Genomic DNA, 20,686 nt, shown 5'->3' on the forward strand with positions numbered 1-20,686 from the left:
CCCTGATTTTTGGGTATCTCTTAGAGTTGGAAATGAACCGTTATGAAGGGATGAAATGTGTTATCAGTTGCATTGCAGACAATATGAAAGTGGAAATAAATGCACAGGGCTTTCCTCTCAGGATTCTTTTATTGTTTTGGGTGAATGGAGTGTCCTGCCGCCCACTAGACCTAGATTTTATTTGCTAATAAGTCTGGGATGAGGGTGATTGTGATTAGTTTGGTTTGCTGAATACACCAGTATTGTAATACTTTGTTCTTTTATATAGTATCTTAACCGTGGCACTCAAAGCACTTTATCAATACTAAGCTTCACCATACTACTTTGCATAAAACTACACTGCTATGTTATAGTTTGAGTGTTACTATACCTATTTTACAGATGGAAAATCTGATGCACAGGAGAGATTAAGTGACTTGCCTAAGGCCACACAGCAAGTGAATGACAGACCTGGAGAGAGAATCCAGGGGTCCTACTCCCTTTTGTAACTTTTAGCCAACATTTACAGCAATGTGGCTGGACAGCTCAGCTGGGAACAGAAGAATATATTGCCTTAAACTATACAATTATAAGTTAATAGGCAATATTGTTGCTGCTGGTATATACCACTGAGACCTACAATTCCTGGGTCTGCTTTCTTGCCCTCTTGCTATTGTCCTACTATTCCTGTCCTGTCACTGAAAGTTTGTAGCCATATATGATCACAAATGGGATTTTTTTGTTGCTGCTGTTCGTCTTCAGCAGAGACTGGTCAACTGTCAGTTTTGGCAATATACGTATACATATACTGTGGAAGAGAGGCCTAAATTTCTGAGGCTCATTGAATTCCTGAGTTTTTCCTCCTTTGGCTCCAGTTAGTCTTTTTTGTGGCTCAGCACTCAGCAGTACATGTGGAATGAAGCAGGGAGCTCAGCGAACTGTGAGCTGCACACAGCTGGCACAGAATGACGTGACTGTGGTTTGTTTTCTTCCTCCCCCTCCAATCTAGAGTATAAGAAGAAATATGGGGAAGAGCATGGCTCGTGTCAGGCTGGAATAGCAGGCTTCTTCACTGAGGTGGGTAATGGTGGCTTTGATGAAAAGTTCACATTTGTGGATGCATTTTCCTGCTTGTTTTGCCATGTACACTGGAAAGGAGTGTGGAAACAGAAACGTGCCGTTAGCTGCATTCTATGCACTTGGCATATTTCCTTTTATAATGTTCTGACTTCAATAACGCAGCAAACACACCCACCTTTTACAATGTCTCTCCTCCCACAGTTCTGGAAATGTGTCATTGTGAAGACTCATACATTACATAATACATATGAACCACATAAATGGAGATTTATGCTTAAGTACCCCCAGGGAAGAATGAATGAACTTTGAAGACTATCCTGAGGGAATATTTTAACCATATAGGTCCCACAGTTTCCGTCTCTGGGTTTACTTTTTATTTATTCTCTTGAATTTTTCTTTAAAATTTCCCTCCCCCATGAATGAAATGTTTTTTAATAGTCCTTAAATTTAGAGAAAACACCTTTTCTGATGCCTTGTCCATTCTTGCTGGTACCGTGGAATATGTTTTTCAGAGCCATGGCTGGGCAGTTACATAAATGCTTGGTCAAATTAATCCCTGATGTAACATCATTGATCTCACTTCAATGACATTAGGGTTCATTGTTTCTGCAGTGAAATTTTGTTTTTGAACTTCCAAAAAATTAGAACATTTTACTCTAAATTTCTCAGTAGCATTCATATCAAACACAGGCTCATCTCTTTTCAGAATTTCTTCATTTTTTTTCTCTTAGATTTTATAGCCAAAGATACTGTGGAGGAAAAAGTCTGTTTCTCTCTTCATATGTGATTCAGTAAGGGCTGAGTCCTATAATCCTTACTCACTTGAGCAATCCTTACTCATGAGGGTAGCTCCTTTACTATTAGTGGGAGTACTTGTTTGAGCAAATGTTACATGATCAATGTTTAAGGCATCAAAATAGATTTTTACCTATCTCATGGTCTAGAATATTGTTTGCTGTAAGTTTTTAGAAAGATAAAAACAAAAATTTTCAATAGTGACTAGTGATTTTTGGGTGCCCAATTTGAGAGATTTTTGAAAAAGAAGCCTGAGGTGCAGAAAGTAGATGCCCAACACATTCTGCATATCTGTTCCCTTCAAGTTGTCTTAAGTTGGGCATGTAACATCTCTACGCATGTTTGAAAATCCTGGCCTTTGTGCCTAATGATGATGACTTTACATTGATACAATATCAGAGATGGGCCTGAGCTGCAAAATTCAGACGTAAGATGAAACTTTCCTGAAGTTCCACTGTTTAATCCAATGGTGATATGTCTGTGACTTCTGCTGATGCACTGAAGGGTGGAGGATAGCATGATTAACGGTTCATTTAGTGAAACACTGTAGATATAAATTAAGTCCATATTCAATATCCTGTTTGATTAAAAACTAAGAGGAGGCCAATAGAGGGGTGGAATAGGATAGGTGGGATCTGGAAAGCAGCATAAAGTTAGGGCTTTCTTTTCTCAGTTCTCCCCTTCTACTTACATTTGTCTTTTTATTCCAATCAACCCTATACCCCTCCTTCCCTGGGTCTGGTTCCTTCATCTTTAAAAGTAGTCAGTGGTTTTCTATTGTTGTTACTGCAGTGTGTGCCATTGCCATTAGCCTGCTAACTCATGGGCTGTCCTAAATCAGTTACTTTGGAAGCTTTGCTTCCTGTTACTCACTGCCAGATGGTGTAGCTTTGAATTGCCAGTTCAGAGTGCTTGGGAGAGAACTAATAGATGCACAGCAAGGGGAGCAATAGCAGATGCAGTAAGAAAATTTTAAAATTCATGAACCTCAACAGTGCTGGTGAGAATGGACAAGGAGAAGAAAAGAAGGTAACCACTAAACTGAGAAGGCCAAGTTCTGATGGGAGTCCAAGTGACTCCAAGCAATACTAGAAGGGAATCTATGGGCTTAGCTATGCAGTGAAGCAGTGCGCACTATGTGGGTGTGGTTTCTAAAGTTCTCCAATGTATTGCACAGTAACTGGTCCATACAGACCCTGCTGGTGTGCCCTAAGAGTTCCCTAGTGTGCTTTAATGTAGTGCTGTTTGAAACAGCAATATGTAAAAATGCACTAGGGAACTTTCAGCAGCAGGGCCTACATGGACCAGTTAGTGTGCAATATATTAGCGCGCTTTAGAAAGCACACCCATGTAGTGCGCCTTGCCTGCTGTGTAGACAAACTCTAGTGTAATATTTTCTTCCTATCCCGAGTGTACATATCACATAAACTTAGCTATCCTTGAGATCCAGTTAGACTCACTTTGACTTATTTATTTAGATTCCCATAGATGCAGAGGATCAGACTTGGAGGTGATGTGTAAGTTAGAGCCAGGAGCGGTGCCAGAGTTTCTGGCGCCCTAGGCAGAATTCGGGGAGGTGGCATTTTGTGCGCTCCCCACGGGGTACACGGGAGCTTCCGGTTTCACTCCCGTCGTGCCGCCGAAGAAGGATCGTCTGCCGAAGTGCTGCAGATGACAGCGGCAGTCATTGAGCTGCTAATTGCCTGCCACTGTTTTCCGCGGCATGTCGGCAGAAGGCCTTTCTTCAGCTGCGCGACGGGAGCAGAACCAGAAGCTCCCGCGCGTCCTGTGGGGAGTGCATAAAATACCGCCCCCCGAATCCTGGTGCCCTAGGCGACCGCCTAGGGTAGCCTAATGGAAATGCTGGCCCTGGTTAGAGCCCCTGACACTGAGTGAGACTCCCTTGGAGTTGCTTACGTTCTTTTCAGTTTCTTAGTCTAAGCTAGTAGAATTTATGTGCCAAGGAAGTGGAATTTAAACGAGTCTCCTTATGCCTTCTGGTACGGAAGGTAGAGCTCTCCTAGATGTCAGCAGAGTGGATGTAATTAGTGCGAGAAGTTCAATGTAATGTGAGAGAGATCTAATTTACACTCCACCATCAAATTTGGCCCAGAGGGTTTATTGTCTTGGCTGATATAAACAGAATTAGGGTATGCTTCATGAAAAACTGGAATGAGATATTTCCAAGTATACTGGGAGTGGGTTGCAACCCTTATGACAATGGCACTGTGTCTGGTAACAGGAGACTTGTCTGCAACAGCTGTTTCCTGGTTTGTCTGCACAATCAAGGCTGTTTCTTTTTCCATGCTGTAAACCTCCCTCACCCGCCTAGTTCAAAAGATGTCTTTGAACTTTTAGTGCTCCTGCCTTATGGAGCTTCAGCCTGAGCAGGAAATGTAGATAAACGACTTCTGGGTCAAACAGGGAAGCCCCTATTGTACACTCTTGCACTCAGTCCTGCTGATGCAAGTTGTTTCTGCCCAGGGAAAATCCATTGTTCTCAAGGGCACAGCCACTCCCAAGAAAAAAACCTGTAGCTTAGCACACCCCTCTATTTAGCTGTGTATTGCAATCTGTGTCCTTGTGTATCATCATGAAATGCCCATAGTTAGCCTCCACTGGACTGGACTACTCTAGCACAGGAGTTTATCACCACTCTTCTGGTAACAGGGGCTGTGTTACCGGCCTGATTACTGGGTTACAATTTCCTGTGACCTTTTTTATAAAAAACAGGTGAAGAAAACCAGCTGTCTGTCAGCACAATAAAAAAAAAAAAAAAAAAAAAGGAAACTCTGTACCACAGGCTTCCTGGATTTCATAGTATAGCTGCACGAGGCCCATATTTACATATACATTCACACAATTGTACAGCAATAATTCATGGCTGTGCTGCTCTGTCTGGTCAGAGCTGAGAATAATGCATATTACGTTCATCACTGATGTGGCAGAGAATTCCCTCCAGCACCCTGTGGTTTGGAGTAAACTCTCTCTGGATTTAGAGAACTGAGTATGGGATTTCCTTCCAAAAGCTCTAGCTGCCTTATTTCATGTTGTACACGACAAATCTTCAGTGACCAAAACATACATTTTAAAAAAATCCTGGATGAAGGGCTTTCGAATGAGAGCACATGATATAAGAATCCCAGGTGGGATTCTGCCTCATTGTTGTATAGTCCCCTGAGAAAAGAAATGATCTACTATTTCACTATCCTGAGGTGGTCTTTCGTCATACAAGCAACACAAACGCAACTGCTTAGATTTTAATTAAAAGATGCACATAAATAGCTGTAGGTCGATGCATCATTTTTCAATTTGCTGTGCTCAGAAATGCCTATTTTATATACTAAGAGCATCCTAATGTGGGGTTTGCATGTCCATGTAGGATCCCACGTTTGAAAACTGGGTCTGGACTCTGGCACTTCAGCCTTTTTTTCCCAGAAGTGTCACTCTTTAAATCCCTTTACTTCGCCTTGCAACTTCTCCCCTTTTCTCTCCCTCCCCCACCCCAGTCTTCCTGCTGCACCAATTTGTTTCTATAGAGGCACATTTATACAGAGGCTTCACTTTAGGGTGGTCTGAAGCACCGAGACATAGGGCTTGTCTACACTGGCACTTTACAGCGCTGCAACTGGGGTGTGAAAAAACACCCCCCTGAGCGCTGCAAGATGCAGCGCTGTAAAGTGTCAGTGTAATCAGGGCGGCAGCGCTGGGAACGCGGCTCCCAGTGCTGCACGCTACACCCGTAAGGGATGTGGTTTACAAGCAGCGCTGGGAGAGCTCTCTCCCAGCGCTGCGGCTTTGACTACACTCACACTTCAAAGCGCTGCCGCGGCAGCGCTCCCGCAGCGCTGCCCGGGCAGCGCTTTGAAATGTCTAATGTAGCCATGGCTATAGTCTTCCCCTTTTAGGAACAACATTCATGTTGCTGTTGTGATATTCCGACACTTTGATCAAACTTTGATACACTCCTCAGAACGAGGCAAGCTTCATATAGGCATAGGCCTTAAACGGGGAAAAAAGTTGGTTACTCTCTTTCCCTATTGTGCTCCTCTGGCAAACCAGAAGAAACAGTGACATTGTAACTTAGTTAATTCCAGGACTTCTACAGTTTGCATGTGACCACGATTCATGGCTTGTGCTGAGGTAGAAGGAAAGAGTATAGTTTTCCCCAGTGCCTGTGCAATACAGCAAGGGTAGTCTCTCTCACCAGCAATGAGTTTGAATGCCTCATACACTATTCCTTGAGGGGTGAGGAAAATGGAAGCCAATTTTCACTCAGTTCTCTTACATCAGAGACTGTTCAGTTCTTATGATGAGCTTATATTAACTCCTATTCTGCCCTTTCCTAGTTCAGCTTAATCAAATCCTTCAAATGTGACACTAGTTTTTTCAGCTGGGCTTGGCTTTCAGCCAGGGATCACCATCTGTATGATTTCACTCTGAGCTCAGCTTGTTTTTTTTTCTTTTTTCTTTTCCACCACTACCACTGCGTATTACATGTTTGTGGTTTTCATTGATAATTAGAAGGCCCCCTTCTCTCAAATGGAAGGATGGGAAACTCAGTGGCTTCCACTTGTGGGGGTCCATTTGAATCTTTCTTTGATTTTAGTTCCCAAGACTTTGTTCAGCCTGAGTTTTGTTTTGAATGTCAAGTCCAAGAAACTCAAAAGCAGAACTCAACTGAAATGTTAAAACCATCACATTTTTCCTGATTTCAGATCAAAACCAAGTATAACCATCAGGTTCCTAGTAGTTTCCACCTGAAACCATAAATTGTCCCAGGTCCCTTTGAAACTCCACTGAAGTACATGACTCTGGTCTGAGTTTTGCACAGTTCCACCCTCAAAACACAACCTTAAATGCACGGGGACTATCTACATTTTTAAGGTCCTCATATAATCAATTTCTCTTAAATACATAGGTCCAAATCCTCAGTTGATGTAGGGATCAATTGACTTACAGCTGCTGAGGATCTGGTCCTTCATCCTGTTTTGAACTGTAGACTTTTTGTCTACAGTTTCACCTGGAAGCTGTGAGCTGTTGGCAGCAGGTTGGGAGGTAGGTCTAGGGTGCTTGTTAAATGAGTGGATGGATTCTGTAGCTCAGTTTTGGTACTTCTTGGGAGTAGTAGGAGGACGAAGCAGCTGGGAGGAACAGTTGTTGGAAGAGCATGTTTGAAGGCATGTTCAGTAGCTTGTGAGACTGATTGGGGATGCTTCTTGTAGAGGTAGCAGGAGGGTTCAACAGAGGTGTTTTGATTCCAGGTGTCTGTGTGAAGGGCAAGGGTTGGAGGAGAGCTCAGGTATTTTAATAGAGGGGTGAAGTGCCTCTAGTATTGGCAAAAACTTTCTTAGGAAATGTTTGGGATGAAAAGTACTGTATAAACATAGGAATAATTCTGACTCTTTTCTGTGGGCAGATTTATGCATGAAGCCTTGATTTAAATCTCCTCTGGCCTTATAAAATGTAACGATTGCTTGCTGTGATTAATTCTTCCATATTTTTTTCTGGTTCCCATCCATCCCTGTTTTCTTTTCTCTCATAGGAGTTGGTCATCATGGGAGCACCAGGATCTTTTTACTGGACAGGAACTGTCAAAGTGTTGAACCTCACTGACAACACCTATTTCAAACTGAATGATGATGCTGTGATAGCCAGGCGGTACACATACTTAGGCAAGTAGCTGCTCGGACCCCGATGTCAGGCTGGAAATAGGGTAAAATAATGGTGCAGTTGTTTTTCAGGGGAAATAATGTTTTGTTGGTGTAAAGTAAAAGAATAAGTGGCTAGCTTAAAATGGTTTGAGTGGCTGGTGAGTTACCTGACAAAATATATAGGAAAAAAGCAGTGAAGGACTTCATTCCCTGCCACTCCATCCCAACATTATAGCGGTTGGAATATAGAAAACAGATTTGCATTGTGAGACTGTATGGTCTAGGCTAAGTAACAGACTGGAAGCCAGGAATGCCAGAGTCTAGCTGTGGCCATGCCACTACTTACTATGTGGTTTGGGCTGAGCGGCTCCTCTGTATCTGTAGAATGATTAGTTTATTTGAAGAAACGAAGCACTACATAAATGATTTATTAGTAAGAGACCATGGGGGGAGGGGGAGGTGGGCTAGGGAGTGGAGCAGATTTTGTAGGTGTTTAACAGACTAGGCTTTAACTTCTAGAGGCCTTGCTTTAAAATCAACTGTCACAAGTGAAATTAATTAAAAGGCTTCCACCTAATCCCCAGTGTTTAGGAGTGTCAGGACTTGGAAAACTCAACAGGCAATAGTCTAATGCTGTTTGACTAAAGACTCAGGCTGACTTTCCTTAACCTGCAGTCTTTTCTAAATATAATGTAGCAGGTGCCACTCAATGATAATTAAGTGAACAGTGTGTGTATATATGTAAAGTCATATATAGATTTTTCCACTGATTAGACCTTTAGACCACTGATTTAGACTGTTTAGCATGTGGACGAGAGAATCATAATTCACAATGGAGGGGCGAGCTGAATACAAAACATCCTTAAAAGGGAAAGAAACCCAGTTCTCTCCTTAGACTCCTTTAAACTTATTATATATCATTTTTAATTTAGCAAATGAGACAAAACTTTGATCTACCTGTTTCAGATACACTTTCTTTATATACTGTTTCAAATTCACTCTTGTTTTTTTCTTTTTCAAGCATTAACTTTGCTGACCTCTTCATATATCGTTTTGTTTTTTTCCCTATGAACTGAAAAGGCACTTGATTTTTTCATGCCATGATGGGCAGTTACTTTAACTGAGGGAGTATCATTCTCTTTGGCATACATGAGACTGTCATTCACAGTCATGAAAGCCATTTCTTTTTGATGATATGGTCACTTGACTTTCAGTGTGCAGGTTTCTGTTTTTACTGCTTCTCATTCTTCTCACATCTGGATTCTTAACATTGTTCCTCCTACCTTTGCCTATCCTTCACCGGGCTCCCACCCACACCTTCACCTTCTTGGCTTTTGAAAAAACAATTGAGTGCTTATTGTAATTTCCTGATGTGTTGCACACTTGAACTGAATGTTGGCGAGTTCCTGTACAAAGTGAGTGCCTACTGCTTTTTGCATGACGCTGGGATATTTACACTCCAAGAGGAACTGTGGAACCTGATTAGTGTGATCCAGATAGCTGACCCGTTTCTCACATTTTTCCTTTTTGGTTTTTTTCCTTTGTCTTCCCCATCACCCCACCCAACCTCTTGCACAGGATACGCAGTGACAGCAGGTCATTTCTCCCAGCCGACTACCACAGATGTTGTAGGAGGAGCTCCCCAGGATGGAGGCATTGGAAAGGTGTGGCTTTTAGTCAAACAATGATACAGTCAGATGTGACTGGGTAAAATATATTGACTTAGTTCCTGTAAACTTAATGAACCATGAAATTTTGCCTGAAGATTAATTTTTGAGCACTTGCCTGGAAGAGGTGAGGAAATTTGATGAGGTCCTCAAATTTACCCTCTCTGCCCCTTGTGGTGCTCCTTCCTACACCTCCATCTTTAAAATAGTTTTTTTAAAGAGACATTGTTAATTCAAAAATCACTCTTCTGTCTGAATTTTTTTAACCTATTTTGCTTAAAATAGCACTAGTTTGGTTTTGGTGGCCTTGTTGGTATGGAGTTATCAGAAGGGAAGACCAACGAATTGTGAAGCTGTATATGAACAAGAGCAACTGCACGGCTGGTGATCATGCAGACATCAAAAGTGTTGGTGGCTCGATAAGATTGCCAGTGATGGATATAAACTGAAAACCCAGCCAGAGGACCTGGCTAGAGATTGGAGCTGGGTGGTGCTTTTGGGATTTTCCATGATGATGACCTCCCTATGACGGGAATTATAATTATCCCCATTTTGCTGATGGGGTAACTAAGGTTGAGGGGCTTAAGTGACTTGTCCAAAATTACAAAATTCAAGTCAGCAGCAAAATTGGAGTTTAATATTCAGAACCCTTGGCTCCTCATCTCCTCTGGACCAGGCCATTGTGAAACCCAAGATAATCTCTATCTTCATGTCATTGTATCTAGATTAATCTCTTTCCCCTGCTCCCCTTCCCCCCATGTCCAAGGGAAACTTTCACAATAAGATACAATACTTGATTTGTTTCAGAGAAATATACAGCATCTTAAAACTCCATGTGCACACAACTATTAAGTGCCCATTAATAATTCACTATGTAATTTAATACATCAAGTCCTTGGCTCTGATGATCAGCTTTGCAGATGAAGGGATGCCCGGTCCTATTAACTACACTGACACCTGCTGGTCAGAAGTGGATGAATTGACTTCAGATTTGCTGTTGCTGCTGCTCTGAGCTAACAAGTGACTCAAGACTTCGGTGGAGACTTGTTCCTCGCTGCAAGCAAATGGGGATTTTATTAAATGTTAGGTTCTTTACTCTTTCTGGTCTTAAATGCTAAATATTAATGAGCTGCTGTACTGCTCTGGGACTGGAGGACAGTGCTAATACTCTACATTGTGCCAGGAGTGTGCTGGCCTCCTTAGGAGCAGAAGATCTAATAGTCTTTATTAGGCCATCTCCTTTTTGATCTTGCATTGCTGTATTTACCTGTATTACAACTAAATCAATTAGACAGTCAAAAACAACCAATAAGTGGCTTATATTTGAGTATGTCCAAATCACTACATTATGACTCTCCACTGCTACTAGCCTTGTCTATTTTGTCCACAATAAGGAAGGTATAATGTTTATTATGATACAGATAAAAATGTCTATATTTACTTCAAGGAAGATTTTTAATTTCATTCAATCTTCCATACTTCCTACTGGTTTAATGACCCAGCTATCTACCCTCAAGATTGCTCATTGTGGCTTGTTTGCCATTTTGTCTGAATCAGTCAGAACATCCTGTAAAACAGGGTGAATGAAATGGAAGCCATTTTTAAACAAGATTCTCATTCAAAAGTGTGCTTTCTGAATGAGTAACTGTAAACAATATGAAAGTTAATCTACATGGAAAAACAATCCAGAGAGAAGTACCAATGTCAGAAAGCGTCAACGTGGAGGCTGACTCGCCGTGTAAGTTCATGCAGTCTAGGACATATTAAAAAGGGTATTCTAAGAGTAACTTGTATGAACACAAGTTAAAGTTCTGCTGCTATACATTGTAATTTTGTAACATTTGAAAAAAATCTGACTGATAAGGTGCTAACATATTTACTGGTGTCATTTCAGTTTTTACCCTGATCTTTGCTAAAACAGCTTGACATTTTTTGAGATTGGGGGTGGGGGAGATGGTGTTGGAATTGGCACAGAAGATAGGGGTGGGAAGATCCCGATAACCAGTCAGATTCTCAGCCCTAGTTACTCTGGGACACTTTGCTATTCCTTTCCAAGAGACATTTGCTTGAGATTATGGCTTTTGTGCAGTGGGTCTTTTTAAACACACACACACAAAGCAGCATTAAGATGCTATTTAAGTACTTGTAATGACAAGAGACCTCTAACATCTGGTACTAAAATGAAAATTCAACTTTTGTTTTAGAAAAGGCAGGAGGATCACCTTGAATGTGGAGTTTGGCAAATATTAATGATCATTTTATTATAATGAATAAAGTTCATATATACTCAGACTGCACTGATGAATTCATAACATTATAAACTACTTATCCTTGTGGTCAGTGTTTGTAACTGCTTTTGTTTTTGTTTCCATTTGATAGGTTTATATTTTCAGGACAGACAGGGGATCAGGCTCCTTAATAAAGATTTTTCAGGCATCGGGTAAAAAGGTGAGCGATTCTTCACAAAAAATGATGATGTGGCTATTTCAATTGGTGTTATTTTGAATTAATAGCTTCTTAAGTGTTTGATTTAGGTGTAAAAATCCCCAGAAGTCCTAAAGCCATCATTTAGACCAACCATCTTTTCTATCATAGTGGTAGCATCCGCTCGGTGCTGAAATTGTGGAGTAAATTATTAATGTGGTAATATTTGCAATTAAAAATCCTGTTAAAGCTGATAAAAATGTACTTTGTTTGCATGGTGAGTTACTCCTTAGCAAGCCAGAGTGTGAATCTGCCGTGTACCAGCTTGTCGCACTCTGGGACTTTGACTGCACTGTAGCAGGGTTCACGTGGGAGGTTGCTTTGCAGCAGGCCGGAGTACTGTAGAATCACAGCCTGGCTTGCCATGCAGTAACTTGCTGTGTAGATAAGCTGTTTAAGGGAAATCCTGTTCCTGCAAGATTTGGGGTGCCCTACAAAGGTCAGCTATGGAAGACAAACTAGGAAAGAGTTAGATCCTGTATAGCAACTGATTCTCATATGTCCAGAGCTTCTCTCCCTGTCCCTCTGAGGAGGAGGCAGGTACATTAGAGTTATAGTAGTGGGCTGTGGAGCAGCTCCATTACGTTGAGAAAGGATTATTTCCCTCTTCCCTCCATGCGTCTACCGTGGGTGCTGGTTTGAGGATTTGTTCCTTAGAGCTAACGTTGGTCCTTTGTTTTAATATTCTAGCAGTATCTAGTCAAACTCTACATCCCTGTGTGAGGTCGTGCTGGGGTAGGGAGAAATGCACCTTCTCCTTGACCAGGAGCGTTGGTGGTGATAGGTGTTATGTCCTCAGGAAAACAAATACGTAGCAGATCCAGCTTGAGGGAACAACAGGAATGTGCTTTATTTAGGGATAAATCTCTGAGGAAGAGACTGTCTGCCTAGCTCATGGCTGCCCAGAAGGAACCGCTTGTATTCGCACTCTGCTCTGGCTGTGCAGTCAGGCTCTAAAAGAGATGAAGACCCTGAACAGTATACAGTATTAATCGAATTTGGCTATACTAGGTGATGCTGTTATCAGCCTGTCATTGGGACACTTCACCAATGTTTCAGTGAATCATAAGTGCATATTATAGAAAGTTGCTTAAACAGTGGGGACAGGAGAAAATCCGTAGGATGAATAGGTGGTGGATGAAGTGATTGCGTTTTTTAGGTCTCCACTATTTTGTTTTGCACTGATAGGTCTTTTTCATCTCAAATTTCTGTGATGCTATCAGTTCATCCAGTACATCTCCCTGTTGGTGCCTGATTGTTTCTTCTAGTGCATTTTCTTGTGTTTCTTCTAGTCTTCTTTTAAATGCCCTGAGTGATGATGCTTCCATCGGTTCTCTTGAAAAACGATTCCTGAGTTTACCGCATAGAGCTATCAGGAAGTGTTCTGGCTACTCAGCCAAAACTTTTCCTTTCTTAATTTAATCTCACAATTCCCATTTATAAATACCATTAATAATTCTGCACCTCTTTGGTGTTTATATCCTTCAAATATTTGTAGATTTTCTTGTGCCCCATCCTTCCAGTTCCTGTAAAATCTGAGCTATAATTTATTTAAAAACAAACAAAAACACCTGCCTGTCTTTTTCCATAGTGAAATGTAATTTGATGTGCAATGCTTACTTAATGAATATTACTGGAAACGAAATCAAACCAAACACTGTTTTAGCAACAAAGGTATGAGTTCATGCCTCTCATGTCCCATGCACACTTGACATAATGCACAGGAATTTTTTCCCTCCTCTCTTTTCGTAGGGCGGAAAAGGTTGGGAAATCAAATATGGAAAAGAGTAAATACAATCTTGTGGTTACAAATAAAAACATAGGCAGAAATGCCAGGTTCTCACAGTAACATGAGCATACTGCACAGTTGGGTAAATAACAGCCTTTTCCTTAAAGCTGCCTGAATACATAGTGAAATGTTTTTCATAACTCTAACTCGCTGCCCATGAGAATTTTGTTTTAAAACATTACTGGATTTTAAAAAAATAAACCAAAAAAATCCACCAGGGGAATTCCACTACAAAATAACTAGTGAGTCAGATAATGTTAAAGGTCTGACCTTGAACCCAAATATCAGAGTTACATGCTGAAATGCTATCCTCGGCTCACCCCGCTGTCCTTACAGCTTCCAAACAGTTCATGGAATCTTGTAGATGGAATGTTACATTCTCAACTTGAACACCAGAGTGGCTGTTGCCTGTTTCACATTATGCCTATGGGTATATCTACACACCAGCTGGAAGCATGCTTCCCAGCGCAGGTAGACAGGTACGTGCTTGGTCTGCTCAAACTAATGTGCTAAACAGAGCAGTGCGGCTGCTGCAGTTTGGGTGGGTTTTGTAATTAGGCAGCTAGTCTGAGTCTCCGCCCTTGCCACCATGACCATGCTGCTATTTTTAGCATGCTAGCTTGAGCAGTGCTAGCACGAAACTGGGCGTCTGTGCTGGGAAGCAAGCTCCCAACAGCAGTATGGATATACCCTAATAGGCTGGCCAGAGCTCTGTTTCATACACCTTAATCTGTCAAGGCCCAAATGTGAAACTCCGTGTGTGATTAAAAACCCAAAATGAGACTCTAAAATCATAATGTATGTAGCAAATGTAATATGCTGTGAGAGTTGTAATTAAAAAAAAAAAAGTTTAAGTAACTTTGTAATGTCAGTTTCATGTTTCTGATATAAATAATTGTCAACAATAAAAGCGAGGGGTGACCAGATTAATGTGGAAAGCAGATGGCTTTTGGGCTAAAATGTGTGATGTCCGTCGAAGTGAGACATTTGAGAGCTATGCACTAGTGTGTGTGTAGCCCATCGGTTTGCCGATGATGTTTTCATGCTCTGTCTTTTTGTGGGTTCTGGAATGACTCTGAAGTCCAAAGTGTCGCACTTTGCTCGTGAGCAGGTTGGGCAGACAAAGTCATTGGTGAGCATCTTGGCCAGTTGAGTGAATTAAAGACCATGTCCAGTTTTGCCTTCAATTTTCTTACTTGTATTTTAAATCAAACCTCAAGTGTGGTTTAAGGGTATATTTGGGTGGGTGGTTAGTATTTAATGTTCTATATTGATAGTTATTTGAAATAGATCTGATAATACGCCTAAGTCTTTCATTCTCTTTCCTAAATATCTCAGCCCGATATCTTTCAGTGAAGATAGAAATTGACTACACATTTAGGGCTTGATTCTGCAAGTTCAGGGCATGAAACTCCCACTGAAACCAGTGGGAGTTCTGTGTAGTAGGGATTGCAGATTTAGGGCCTTAGGCTGATTAGCTTGCAGTCGGACGCCCATATGGGTATGTCAACACAGCACACCAAGCTCAGGCTCAGACTCAGGTTCAAACCCAAGCCCATCTTCCTTCCACACAGAAATAAGACTGACTTAGGCTAGCAACCCTTCTTGACTTAGGTCAGTGGCCAATGCTGGAGGGGTGAGTCAGAGAGTCTGAGTCCCTTTGTAATGTGGGACAGAGCAGTGTGGATGCAGCTCAAATCTGGGGTGCCAGACTCTGAGTTGGGGAGTGGGCTGTGCTTCCCAGCCCACCAGTTCCAAAACTTGCCCCTCACGTTTCATGAACTGGAAGTAACCTCCTGATGCAAATATAGCTGCTTAGCATGGAAAAAATGCTGCAGTCAGACTACTACTTTTCTTTCTGGTTGATGGTGAGAAATTTAAAAAGACTAGGAAAAAGATTTTCAAGAATAACTATTGATTTTGGGTGCCCCTGTTTTTGGGGACTCCAACTTGAGACAGCTTGAAAAGTGGCATGATTTTTGCAAGTGATGAGCTAAAAATGAGCAAAAAACTCTCTGAAAATCAGGCCCCATTCAGTTGTGTGACATTGGGCCTCAAAAATCACTAGCCACCTCTGAAAATCTTGGCCCAGGCTGCTAATTCTCCTCTTCCTCATTTTAGATATTTGCCAAGCAAAAGCTATTCCAAAGTAAGGCCATTTAGTGCCTCTTTTAAATATGTCTTGGAGTATGAGTTTTATTCCTTCTACAAACTAAGCTGATGTACAGTTATAATAAAGTGCCTAATTCTTGCCAAAAAATTCCCTAAGGTTTCTCCTTAGGGCTGCTAGTATGAGATAAAGCAGCAAGTCATCAGTTGATGTTAAAAAACATAAATGATTTCCTCCTGTGTGTGGGCAGATACTGAATGCTTTGTTGTGACTCGGCTTGGTTACAGATGGGCTCTTACTTTGGCTCCTCCTTATGTGCAGTTGATCTGAACTCAGATGGACTTTCAGACCTGCTGGTTGGAGCACCCATGTTTTCTGAGATCAGAGATGAAGGTCAAGTCACAGTCTATGTCAACAGAGGAAATGTGAGTATGCAAAGTGGATGAGCATGTGGTGGGAGGGTCAGTCCAGTTGCGGTTTACCATGTAATTTGGTGTGTTACATACATGGGATGTGTATGTGTGTGTTTCCAACAAAACATGAAGCCAGGCAAAAACCATCTGATATCATGGTTTTTTTTACAAACTTAGGAGTCAGCTCCTGGTCATGAAAATGTGACTCTTTTGAGGAAGCTTGGGAAAATTTCTGGTTTTATGTTGAAATTTGGTGGTATTGGTGGTTTTCCATGCTTTTGATTTCAAAATCAGCTGCTTTGACCACAGTTATTCTTTGTGTTTTGGATGGTTGTTCAAATCCACAACTCAAAACAAAACGCCAGGGATTTGAAGAGAAACTAATGAATAGATTTGTATTATTACTTGATGCTATTTATTGAAAGCCTACAGTGGAAAGCCCCTTCGACTGAAACCACCGAATTTCACATTGCACAACTGTAGTCTTGGGATATTCTGAACTTTGACTTCCAGGAGTAGCAAAGAAGATGATTAGTACACAGTGCTTAAAGAAAAATAAGACACATATATTTTTTCAGGGAAATGTGTTTGTGAAAGTGCCTCTTTAAACTGACTCTAAGAATTGAGCTGTATTTTTTTACATATAGGTCCCAATTCTCCTCCTTTTAAGTCAATGGGAGATTTTTCATTGGATTCAACATTAGCGCTATTGGGTTCACATTAACTTTCTTTTTATAACTTCAATAATATATTTTTACTGGAAATAAAATTTATGTACGAGTCCTACAGACTGTGTGTGAAAGAAACCAGACTTGTATTTGGGTTAATTCAGTTGTCAATTAACAATCCTTGAAATGAGCCCTGATTCCCGCCCCCGCCATCTACTTTGATCTGCTGCTTATTCAATGTTTGATTGCAGTAGTGCCGAGAGGTCAACCGCATTGGGATCCCATTGTGCTAGGTGATGTCAAACCTAGAGTAAATGACAATCCCTGCCCCAAATTGTTCATGGTGAAAAAGTGAATTATTTGTGTCTATAAATGATGTATTAAATAAACCAACTTGAGGTTCTAGTAGCAGTTTCTCCTTCCTTCAACCTTGACTTCATTGGGGCTTCCCATGTGAAGTAAAGTAACATGAATAATGATTTGTAGGATTGGGATTTTTGTTGTATGGATGCCAGATCAACTCCACTTCATTTCAATTATCTACCCACACCACTCACATGACACTTACACCATAAGAGATAACCCTGATGGCATGTAGAGTATTACTTTATAGCGTGCACATGTGGCATTATGACAGATTTGATACACTTATATCTAATCACTGGAGGTGTGTGCTCTAAAGAAACAAGTAACACATACAGGACTGTATGCTTTCCCCTCCCCTGCCCTTACTCTGTATCCCAACTTCATCATGTAGGATTATTTTAATGTCAGAAGCTCCCTGCAGCCAAGAAAAAGACTGTATTACATGTGCTTCCCTGATTCACAAAGTGGAGAATAAAAAAATCTGAACACTTGAGGTGGGCTCTTGAGGTTGGCTTGAGTAATTAATTTTTTTTTTCTTGTGGAAATGTTCCTTTCCTCTTGAGGGTGCATTGCAAGAAATTAAAGCTCACTCAAATGAGGTTGGATAGAAAGTGCGTGGGCATGAGTTGCCATCTGTTGGCATGTGAATGCAAAAGTCAGTTCTGGACGCTCTCTCTCTCTCTCCCATATTAACTCTAGCTATCCTTTATTCTTCATTTTACATTTGTCCATTCTTTACCTTGCTCTGTAACATGCAAAGTCTAGGGCTGTCTACACTCTACGACTTTGGTATAACTTATGTCGCTCAGGGGTGTGAATGAACCACCCCCCTGAGCGACATAAGTTACACTTACCTAAATGCTGGAGTGAACAGCGCTGTGTCAGTGGGAGAGAATCTCCCACTGGCACAGCTACTGCCACTCCTGGGGGATGGAGCAATTCAATTGACGGGAGAGCTCTCTCCTATCAGCTTAGAGTGTCTGCACTAGCAGCGCTATAGCGATGTGCACCATTGCAAGCATGGTAGTGTAGGCATAGCTTAGGAGTTTTCAAACCTTGTGACACAAATCCTGCAGTCTCTGCCCAGGGAAACCTCTGCTAAATTCCATGGGAGCTTTGGCTGAGTAAATCCTGACTAGAGACTGCATTCTTTGGATACAACATGCCAACAGGACAAGAACTGAATAGTGGAGTTTAATGTATGGATAAACTTAGTGAGTCAAACAAGTCCTCTAGCTTTGGCATATTGATAACATCATTCATATTAGTTCTTTCTCCTGGGTATAAAGAGACAAATATTGGGATTCTTAAAAAGTCAGTATAGTCTTAACCCTGTTTCCATTGAGTTCCAAGGGAGCAGATTTAGACCAAGACTGAGTGCTTTTGAAAATACTTGCAGAATTTCTAACCTTGGTCTTGAAAGAGATGAGGTAAGGTCATCACTGGGGGATTTTTGGAGCATAGAGAATTAATTAATATGTGGTGTTTCTGCGTTCTTAAAAGCATTCTCTTCTTTCTGACTTCAGTTCTAAATTGAGAGGAGTAGTTATCAGCTGGCATAGTCACTTTATTGGTGCCGGTTTTACCATAGCCATGAAAAATCCAGGGCTCTTCACGTGAACTCACATATGTGGATGTTCCTGTAGAACATAACTTCTTGAATTATGATATGTGGCTAAGGAGTTTGGCCTGTGGTGTGTCCTGTCTAGTTCAAATCACTTTTGGGGTCAATTAGATTGATTGTGTTTAACCCTTTTGTTTTATATATCCAGGCAAGCTGCATTCACTGGGGCTTCGATAGCAGTGCAGAAGTCACACTGCAGCTCTGCCCCAGGTGTTTCCTGAGTGTTGTGTGTTCCGGTAGGGAAGCCTTATAGCTTTCAGCACTCACTCTGTTTTTCTTAGCCTGTCCTTTTTCCTGTTTGCTAGGGAGTCCTGGAAGAGCAACTTGTTCTGAACGGCGACAATGCCTATAATGCACACTTTGGGGAAAGCATGGCCTCCTTAGGAGATATTGATGATGATGGCTACTCAGGTCGGTGCATTTCCATTCTGCCTGTTTCCATTCTGTTCTGTTTCTAGCCAAGTCTGGCTTTTTAAAATTTTATTACAGGGACGTTTATACTTTCAAATCCTATTTCAAGGTAGAGGTGGAAACATCATTCTAGTTCACATCAGAAAACCTTTCAAATAGATGGCCTGATTTGCCACAGCATTACTCCTTTGGAAATTATCTCTTCTTAAGAATGGCATAATGCTGTGGTGAATCAAGCTCCAGATGCCACTTTCTGGTAAAGATGTTTTTACTAATTACACGAAACATGGGTGTAAATCCCATTGATTTCAACATGAGTTATACCTGGGTAACTCAGTGCAAAGTTGGGCATTTGGTCTGTTTCCTTTCTGCTTTCTTTTTTTTTTTAACCTTATTGTATATTTCTTACTAATGACTCTTAGGTTGTCCCTAAACAAAAAGAAAACCACATCTTTTGTGTAACATTTGGCATCTTCTGTCTCAGGGCTATTCCCATATCCCATTTATTGTCGTAACTGGGGCTTCTTATCAGAAAGTACATTTAACATGTAGCTCTTACTGCCTCCTATTGTATATTCTATTTATTGTCACTTGCCCCTGTAACCTACAGTCCAGTTTCTTTCATGGGCTGTCTTGTACAAGGACATACACTGTGATAACAATAGGTGAAAATGGAGTGTTGACATCAGCCGGTTTGCTGCTGTGATTTCTGGCAGACTAAGGACTTCAAACGGACTGGTTGGCTTAGCATGTGTGTCTGAATATGCATCCTCAAAGATGCTCAGCAGCGCTTTCATTCCCCTATATGTTAGGGCACTTGACTTGTCACCCACTTGATCTAACTTGACTTTGGAAACTTGGTGTTTCAAACACAGTTGTTACAGTGCAGAGTGGGTGGTTTGTACTCCGAGCCAGTGGTGTCTCGATGTGCAAGGCTGATCCACTCCGGGTTGGTCAGATGAAAGGACCGTTGAATGGCTTTTTGAGCAGGCTGGTGGGAATAAACACATTTTTATAACTAAGAGACATGCTTCTTATTAGTTGCCAAAATAGGTATAAATTAAAAAGGAATTTAATGAGATAACTATTTGTAGCTAAGTGGGCACCAGTAATAGTGTGATCCTTTTTCTCATGATGAATTGTTTCAGCCTGGGGCAGTGGGCTTCTGTAAAAGGATGACATGGGAGGTGTGGAAAGGGAAAGGACTGTGATATGTTTTCAGTTCACATTCTTTTACGTATGCAGATGTCGCCATTGGGTCCCCAAAGGAGGATGACTACGTAGGAGCGGTGTATATCTACCATGGAGACGCAGGTGGCATTGTTCCGCAGTATTCTATGGTAACTTGTTGTTTGAGTCACTCTGTCAGGTCTCGCAGAAATGCGCCAAACGTATGGGTAAAGCATTGTGACAGGAAGCAGTAATCTCTCTCCTCACCACACCATTTGATTCCTTCTTCTTCTGTAGCTCATGTGTCTATGTATGTGTAGTCTGCATCTGTTCAGACTCTGTACCTGAGCCTAATTAGGAGCTGAGACTTCAGTGTTCTCTTTTGCACAGTTTCTAATGATGTTTGGCCTCATTCTCTCTGGCCAGGAAAACAAGTCCAGAATGGATCAGCATGAGCTGTTTTTTTAAAATATGTT

General features: G+C 41.3%; 1 protein-coding gene across 1 annotated transcript in view; it reads left to right on the top strand.

Annotated features, from left to right (window-relative positions):
- Nucleotides 1–20,686, top strand: part of ITGA9 (integrin subunit alpha 9) — a 303,615-nt gene that overhangs the window by 33,484 nt on the left and 249,445 nt on the right. Inside the window, exons 5-11 of the mRNA XM_075062573.1 lie at nt 989–1,056; nt 7,400–7,529; nt 9,087–9,172; nt 11,555–11,623; nt 15,846–15,983; nt 18,935–19,040; nt 20,286–20,380. Of these exons, the coding sequence (XP_074918674.1) occupies nt 989–1,056; nt 7,400–7,529; nt 9,087–9,172; nt 11,555–11,623; nt 15,846–15,983; nt 18,935–19,040; nt 20,286–20,380 (692 nt within the window). The remainder of the gene's footprint in view (nt 1–988; nt 1,057–7,399; nt 7,530–9,086; nt 9,173–11,554; nt 11,624–15,845; nt 15,984–18,934; nt 19,041–20,285; nt 20,381–20,686) is intronic.

Source organism: Chelonoidis abingdonii, chromosome 2, assembly GCF_003597395.2.
Source record: "Chelonoidis abingdonii isolate Lonesome George chromosome 2, CheloAbing_2.0, whole genome shotgun sequence".
In the NCBI taxonomy this organism is placed as follows: Eukaryota; Metazoa; Chordata; order Testudines; family Testudinidae; genus Chelonoidis; species Chelonoidis abingdonii.